The sequence below is a fragment of the Pteropus vampyrus genome, unplaced genomic scaffold (assembly GCF_000151845.1).
Source record: "Pteropus vampyrus isolate Shadow unplaced genomic scaffold, Pvam_2.0 Scaffold267, whole genome shotgun sequence".
NCBI classification, from domain to species: Eukaryota; Metazoa; Chordata; class Mammalia; order Chiroptera; family Pteropodidae; genus Pteropus; species Pteropus vampyrus.
In genome coordinates, this window is record NW_011889048.1 from 120,618 (window position 1) to 128,847 (window position 8,230).

The 8,230-nt window shown below is 64.4% G+C and overlaps 1 protein-coding gene across 1 annotated transcript; it reads left to right on the forward strand.

Moving 5' to 3' along the window:
* Positions 1-235: 235 nt before the first annotated feature.
* MBD3 (methyl-CpG binding domain protein 3) lies at positions 236-5,301 on the forward strand. Its single transcript, XM_011375179.2, has 6 exons — positions 236-248; positions 1,268-1,443; positions 1,925-2,062; positions 2,639-2,729; positions 3,023-3,200; positions 4,489-5,301. Exons 1-6 carry the CDS (start codon positions 236-238, stop codon positions 4,679-4,681), a joined length of 789 nt encoding a protein of 262 aa, XP_011373481.2. The 3' UTR covers positions 4,682-5,301.
* The last annotated feature ends 2,929 nt before the right edge of the window (positions 5,302-8,230 follow it).

An 8,230-nucleotide genomic window follows, 5' to 3' on the forward strand; every position in this document is an offset into this window, starting at 1 on the left:
GATAGTAAGCAGAGTGGGGGGGTCCCTCTCCACTCCCTGTGGCCATATCTGAGGCCCGAGTGGGCCAGGGTCTCTGCTGCCCTGGGCACGGGGCTAGTGTCACATTGGCCAGTGGGGAGCGCACCAGGAGTGGGGCCTCCAGAAGCGCCTCAGAACTCGAGGCAGGTGGGGCTCCGTACCGGGCACCCTGTCTCAGTGGATGTGCCAGGTGCGGGAAAGACCACAGGGTCCAGTGATGACCTTGCCCGGTAAGAGGCCCTGGTGGGGCTGCCTGTGCCCAGTGTGCCACTGGCCGTGTGTCCCTGCAGAAGCGGATCTTCTTGTGGCTGTAGCAGGTCCCACACTGTGGCCTGGGACGTAGGAGGGGGCAGCGTGCGCTTGCTCGGATGAGGGGCTCTTCCTAAAGGTTTCAGAAAGAACCCCGAGCCCGCCAGCCGCCCCCTCTGTGCCCCTGCCCAGCCCCTCACACCCACTCGCCCACTTCCTGTCTGCGGACGTGCCTGTTCTGGACATGTCATGTAAATGGAGTGACATGCTGCGTGACCTCATGCATCTGGCGTCTTACTGAGTGTCGTGTGTTCACAGTCCGTCCACGTCATGGCGAGTGTCAGCGCCGCCTCCCACTTTTTATGGCTGAGTGACGCTGCCCCGTGTGGACAGGCCACATTCGTCCGTTGGTGGGCACTTGGGTCGTGTCCCCCCTCTGGGCTGTCATGACTGACACTGTTGGGAACGTGCGGGTTCACGCTGACACGCTTTCGTGTGTCGGAGCTCCTCGAGGGTGGGGTCGCTGCTCCATGCCCTGGAGAAGCGTCATGAGCTCACTTGGGGGCTGGTGCTGCGGGCGGGCCCTGTGCTGTGCAGTGGCCCTGTGGTGTCGCTGTGCCCTAGGGAGGTGAGCAGGATGCAGAGCTTCCTAGCTAGGTCCCGATGGTGCCTGCTTCCCAGTTTTGTCACACTAGGGTGGCCGTTTGGGGTCCTGGCCTGAATCTTAATGCGGTTTTACTGCCACGCCCCCCAGGAGACCCTGGTCCCTGACGCTGCAGCCGCAAGGAGGCTGCCGTTAGGTCTCGTCCCTCAAACACCTGCTATCTTTGGGCGTTTTCTCAAGAACAGGGTCTACTTTTGTTTCTGGAATGTCCCAGAAACGTCAGCCAGGCCCCCAGGCCTGGGCCCCCTCTCTAGGTCCGGGCGCGTTCATTCCCCACTCTCTGGCCCCTGTGGGGGTGGTGGCGGGCGGGGGGCAACACGTGGGGCGGCCGCTGAGCCCTCTCTGCCCGCAGCCCGAGCGGGAAGAAGGTCCGGAGCAAGCCCCAGCTGGCGCGCTACCTGGGCGGCTCCATGGACCTGAGCGCCTTCGACTTCCGCACGGGCAAGATGCTGCTGAGCAAGGCGCACAAGAGCCGGCAGCGCGTGCGCTACGACTCCTCCAACCAGGTCAAGGTGAGCCACCGGCGGGCATGCGGGGGTCGGGGCAGCCCCGCCGAGGCTGGGAGGAGGGCAGCGCAGTCGCGGCTGCTGGTCCTGCTGTTGAAGTCGTGCGGTTCGCTGGGGGACGTTTGGAAGGCACAGAGACGCAGAAAGATGAGGCACCATCCGTCACTTTGTCCTTGGGGTGGCCCTGGCACGGTCTTCGGATGTTTCTGGGGTGCCCGTCACACCGTCCCGCTCAGCACGTTGCTTTCAACAGCTGAGGGTCCACAGGGGTGCCCAGTGGCACTGTGCCCCCGATGGACACGGGTTCAGCAGTGTCCCTGAGCCCGCGCCACGTGGAAAACAAGGTGCAGAAGATGAGGACAGGGCAGGAGATAGGCAGGGCCTGGGCCTAGCCTTGCCTCCGAGTCCACGGCGCCATGGCCGTGGTGGCGACGGGCACAGGAGCTGGGCTCTGGGCGGCCTGGGTGCAGCGTGCGTGTCTCCACAGGGCAAGCCTGACTTGAACACGGCCCTCCCCGTCAGGCAGACGGCCTCCATCTTCAAGCAGCCGGTGACCAAGATCACCAACCATCCCAGCAACAAGGTCAAGAGCGACCCCCAGAAGGCCGTGGAGCAGCCCCGGCAGGTGAGCGTGCAGGCCCCACTCCGAGCCCTCTGTCACCCCGGTTTGTCTACTCTTTAGAGGCGGTGGGTCCCTCTATCTGAGTGCCATGGTTGGCCATGGTCGCCCCAGAACCGAGTTCTCTGGGGAGCAGAGTCGCTCCTGCCTGCTGACAGGTGGGCAGCTGGGGTGTTGGGCCGCTGTGTTCTTGAGCAGGTGGTTGTGACTTGCGGGGTTGTCTCCAGGAAGCGCGCGTGTGTGGCTTTATAACTCGCTCTTCAAACATTGGACACGCGGTGTGTCCAGGGGTGTTTCCGGATGCTCACTGGGCAGCAGGTGTGCCAGACAGCGGCTTTTCAGGGACTGTGACTCGTCGGTATGGACGACGTGTCTGATATCCTGGGTTTCCATCCTGCCCAGAATCGGGGTTCGTGTTTCTCTGCCCTGGGAGGGTGGGCACGGCCCTCCACTGTGTCCTAAGTGGGGGCGCCAGTAGCCCCAGCCAGTGTGAGGGTCAGGTTGCGCAGGTGGCTCCGACCGTCCTAGCTGCTCCGGGTCGCCTGCCATGGGCCTCATGATTGTCTGTCTGGCTGGCGGCAGCTCTTCTGGGAGAAGAAGCTGAGTGGCCTGAACGCCTTTGACATCGCTGAGGAGCTCGTGAAGACCATGGACCTCCCCAAGGGCCTGCAAGGTAACCCCGGCCCCAGGGCGGGTGGGGGGAGCCCCCGCCTGTGCTCCAGACCCCAGACAGCCCCTCAGAGAAGCAGAGCACAGCTGGGGGCGCGGTGGGGACTGGACCAATAGGACACGTGTTCTGAGGGCCCGGGTTGCAGCCTCGCTTCTTCACCGTGAACACGGCGGGCGGTGCTGCTTTTCTGTCGTGCAAGCGGTCGCCTACCTGTGAGAGGGTTTCAGGGACAAAACGCAGGGCTGAGAGACAAAGGCTGGTACGTGGTGGTGACCGCGCCTCCTGCTCCCCGCCAGGCGTGGGGCCCGGCTGCACTGACGAGACCCTGCTGTCGGCCATCGCCAGCGCCCTGCACACCAGCACCATGCCCATCACTGGGCAGCTCTCGGCCGCCGTGGAGAAGAACCCCGGGGTCTGGCTGAACACGGCCCAGCCGCTCTGCAAGGCCTTCATGGTGACCGACGAGGACATCAGGTAGCCACCATCCCCGCCCCCTCACTCATGGCCAGTGTGTCTCCGAGCCTTGGGGGTGTGAAGCCTTAGAGGCACCGCTGAGGGGTCTGGTACCAGCCGTGGCTGGGGACAGGGGCAGGGGTTCTGGAGCATGGCGGGAACGGGAAGCGCGATGGGTGAGAGGTGGCGTCCAGGAGGAGATAGACTCAGCGTGGAGGCGTCCTGGCAAAGTGCTGGTGCAAACTGGCACTGAACAGAAAACGTCTAGAAGGTCCGAAGGGTGCGTGTGCTCGCTGAGACCCAGGACCGGTGTGCGGCTGCAGGCAAGAGAGCCGGCTCCCTGGGAACCCTCAGGGGACTGGGGACAGCAGCTGCAGCCGCTGGTGCCCGGGGTTGGGGCGTGGTGGTGTTTTCTGTCGGGAACCAGGTGGGCACAAGAGGAACTCTGCCCCATGGGAGACGAAGCCACGGAACTAAGATGCCCCGGCTCCTCCCGCGGACAGGGCAGGGCGGAGCGGAGAGTGTAGGGGAGGACCCTGCCCGGCAGCACTCGGTGGCTCTGTGAAGCTGAGCAGAACGTCCAGGAACAGAAGTTGCCGCAGTGAAGGACTCAGGCCGCGGGTCAGGCGTGGGGTTTGGTCCCACCAGGAGAGGGCATGAGTGGCCGGCCAAGCAGATGAGGCCGAGCGGGTGGGAGGATGCAACGATGACAGGATGGGACCAGGCCAGCATTCACCAGACCGGGCGACAGACACACGTTGGAGTCGTGAAGACGCAGAGCTCCAGATGTGGGAGGCTGAGCAGCCGCGGGAGGGAGGCGGGTGGGTGCACGGGCCAGGCTCTGGCAGCTGCGGGGCCACGGTAACAGAGGCCCAAAGGCAGCAAGCCAGCCCCGCCAGAGTGCCTGACTTGCAAGGCTTGTCATTCGTGAGACGAGTGATACTCTGGCTAGAAGCAGTGGACCAGACTCAAACTGTGAACCCCACTGAGGCGATACATACCCGAAGAGCCACAGGCGCACAGACCAGAGGCGGTGGGCAGACAGGTGACCACCATGCTGGGTGGGGGAGCAGCTGGCCAGCGCAGCGGGGTCGACATCTGTCTGAGCACTGGGCACCTGGCCCCCGCCCGACCGAGTGGGTGCAGCTCCTGGGAGGCTGAGCATGGCTGCTTGCCCGAGAAGGGAGTAAGGGCTCAGACCCTAAAAGTGACCGGCCCACGTGTGCGTGCGCACCCCTTCCTCCTGGCTTCGCGCCCCGGTCTTCCAGAGGCAGGGACGTGCCCTGCCAGCGCGTCCGTGTGTCCCCAGGAAGCAGGAGGAGCTGGTGCAGCAGGTCCGCAAGCGGCTGGAGGAGGCGCTGATGGCCGACATGCTGGCCCACGTGGAGGAGCTGGCCCGGGACGGCGAGGCGCCACTGGACAAGCCAGGTGCCGATGAAGATGACGAGGACGATGACGAGGATGAGGAGCCCGACCAGGACGCAGACATGGAGCACATCTAGCGGGGTGGGCACGCTCGGCCACAGGGCACTGACCGCGGGGGGCAGCCCTGGAATCCTGGGGACTTGCTCTGCGCCGAGTGGTGGCTGTGCTGGGAGCTCCTGTGTCCCCGGAGGGGCCTGGGTGGCCTGGCCACATTGGGGCACTAATGCCCCGTCTTCCGTGAGGCCCGTGTGGGGACTGGGCGTGGGGTGGGGAAGGTGCCCCTCGCCCTTCCCAGGCGTGTCTCCTCCCCTAGGCCTTGGGGACACCTTGTGGGCATGGCTGGAGGATGGCCCCCCACGTTTGCTCTTCTCCGAAGGGCCCATTGCTGCTGGGCTGGGCTGGGCTGGCCGGGCCCCTGGACTTGGCTGTCACCACCTGAGCTCCTCGTATGGCAGCCTGCGGGGTCCCCGTGGGCCAGAGAATCGTTCTTGAAGCATCTTGCCTCCCAGTCTGCAAGTGAGGGACTGGCCATCAGCCTGTCACCCTCCAGAGGGGGAGTGTGGGGCAGTGCTCCACATGCCCACCCGGCCGGGCGAAGCCGTGATGCTTGGAGCGTGTCCTTTGGCACGCGCCACAACCCAGACGTTTTCAATAAATCGGTGGTACACCCGGGGCTGGATGTCCCATACCTGCTTGACATTTTGTGTTTGCTGCACGTGGACGTGAACTCTGGCCTTCGAGTCCAAAAGCCTCACTGTGTGCAGCCTGGCGGGCTCTGCCTGGGGGTCGGTGACGGAGGAGGACGAGGACGACTGTTCACGGCCTGACCAGAGCTGGCACTGGGGCCTAGGTTTTTCTGTCCCAAAGTGCATTGTATGGCTGAGCACTTCCAAGGGCAGGACACCAGGGACAGTAGCCTCTCGGGGGATGGAGGTTGTCAGTACCCTGTTGCCCTCAGTCCCTTGTAGCGGTGCTTTGGGCAGGGGGCACCACCCTGTCCCTGTTGTGCCCTAGCTAGCAGCCTGTGACTGTTGGCAAGGACCCAGGTTGCTGAGTTCTTTGGACACCTGGGTGGTCAGGCTGCAGGTGGGCATTTGGGGCAGGGGTGACATGGGAGCCCTCAGAGCTGTGGGGGTCACTGTTGGCTCCCTTCCCCAAGGACACTGGTGCAGGTGTTTGAACAGACAGCTCCCTCCCCAGTCAAGTCGAAGCACAAATCCCATGAACCATGAAGGCTGCCTGGGCGCTCGTGGCGAGCCCTGCCCTGTGTGGGCCCTGGTGCCGGTGCAGGGAGTCTGGCCACCACAGGTCCCCAGGAAGGCCCCTCCTCTGAGGCCACAGCCTCTCTGAATGAAAAGCCCCGGGTGGGAAGACTGGCCCCCGCCTAGCAGAGGGTCTGGATGAAGGGCCTGCTGGGAGGCTGCTGTGGGTGACAGCTGAATAAAGCCATCTCAGGCGAGCGTAGTAGTTCAGTCTGAAGACCAGTGTTTGTGTCTGAGGGATGCGGGCCTCGCCCAGGCCCCCCGGGACTGTGCCCCGTGTGCCATCAGTCCTGGGCTGGGTGCAGTTCCCTGTGGCCTTGAGAGGCGCAGGCCTTGGGACAGGGCCTGGCCCTGTTAGTACGTGTGAAGGATTCCAGAAAACGTGGGGTGCTTGGAGTCCCAGTGTACCGCGGGGGTACTTCGGGGTGGGGCACGCAGGGACACAGCCCTCGTGGCCAGCGCTAACAGGTCCAGTGGCCATTTGGCCCCCTCACCTGCCTGCATGGGGTATCTCTATCCATCTCTGTTCCTTCCCAGGCCTCTCCACGTGTATTGTCTGTGGTCACCAGCTGGAGAGTGGTGGGGCAGCCTGTGACGGGTCTCTGTGGCTCTGCTGTGCCCAGCTGGCCGCTGAGAGGCCCTGAGCACTCACGGGCCTGGGGCCCAGGGCCCAGGGCATTCTGCGTGAGGATAGACCACCTCAGCTCGTCACAGAGTCCCCACACCACAGCCCACGCTGGCGCTGAGCCACCTTCCAAGGTCCATAGCTCCTCCTGGACTCTCCTCTTCCCAGCGAGACCCCCAGCAGCAAGAGCAGTGGTGTTTCTGACCTGACGGCACAGAGGCGCCCTCACCACACACGCTGAGCTGCCCCCAGCCCCAGGCAAGCAGAGCTTTCTGAAGCACCCCACACCCCGCCTGGGGTGGCGCCTTGCCTGTGGGAGCCTCCTGTGGTTGCTGGCACAAGTCACCATGAACTGTGACAAACTACATGCAGTGATCCTCACAGTTCTGGAGTCGGGAGACCATTGCGGGTCTCATGAGGTTAAATCCAGGTGTGAGCAGGGCTGGTCTCTGTCTCATAGTCACAGCCAGGTGCACAGCCTCGTCCATCTCTCTGAGCCTCCCCCTTATGAGGACCCCGCGAGGACACTGGGCCCCCAGGAACCCAGGGTCGTCCCTATCTCAGAAATCTTGACCCCACCCGCAGAGTCTCTCTGCCATGTGAAGTGACATGTCTGCAGGTCTCATGGATTGGGGGTGAAAGTCTGTGTGGTTCACTATTCAGCCCACCACAAAGCACCCCTCCACTGAACCTTCCGTGTCCCCGTCCCCCTTGGGGCCAAGACACCGTCTGTATAGCCTTTGAGGCTGCAGGAGCAGCGAGCCCCTGGGATTGGACCATCTCTGACTTCCATCGCTCACACGGTAAGCATTTATTGAGCGCTCGCTGTGTACCAGGCCTCTTGCAGGGGGCGTTGAGATCTGCCGCTGCCCTCTGGAGCTCAGTCCCAGGGGAGGGGCCAGGCAGTTACCACGAAGTAATCAGTACTCCAAAGCATCCTGGTGCAGAGACATCTGGGGCCTTGAGCTGAACGTGGCCTGGGATCCAGACACATTTTAGGGTGCAGAAGAAGGGCCAGGCACCGGGACCAGGTCACGGGACTGAGGGCCCCTGCCAGGGAAGCCAGAATAAGCAGGAACAAGTGACTGCAGGTGAAGGACAGACCTGCCTTGTGGACAGCTTTGGCTGATGGACTACATGGCAGGGAAGGGGGACCTAGGACGCGTGAGGCTGTGGGCAGACACAGTAGGAGGGACCTGTGTTGGGCAAAAAGCAGGCTGCCCAGAGCCAGCCAGGGACCTGGGCGGGACCCCCTAGGAGACTGGGGCAGGCGACTACTCCCAGCCCGCGGGGAAACCGGAGGACTCCTTCGCCCCGAAGAAGAAAGGCAACTGGAGGAAGGGTCGCGGGGGCAGGCTGGCACTGGAGCTGGGCACGCTGGGCTGCTGTGGGAGCCTGCAGGACAGGGCCCGACACCGCAGAAGACGAGGGTCTTCACAGTGCAGGGCTCGGGCCCACGGAAACCGGCCCGAGCCGGGAAGGCACCGCCCACGTGGCGCAGTCTCGGCTCGGGCACACTCCGTGCTGGGAAACGTGGGTGCCCGTGACCTCCCCGGAAGCCCACAGGGGCAGGTGCGTGCGGGGACCGAGCGGGGGAACTGGCCCGGAGTCCGAAGGTCGGCCGGGTCGCCAGGCGTCCTTGGGGGAGGGGCCAGGCTCTGGGGCGGGGACGGGGGCGGGGTGCCTCGGAGCACAGAGCGGCCCCCGGCAGCGGGAGGGCGGCGGCCCTGCGGCCCCGG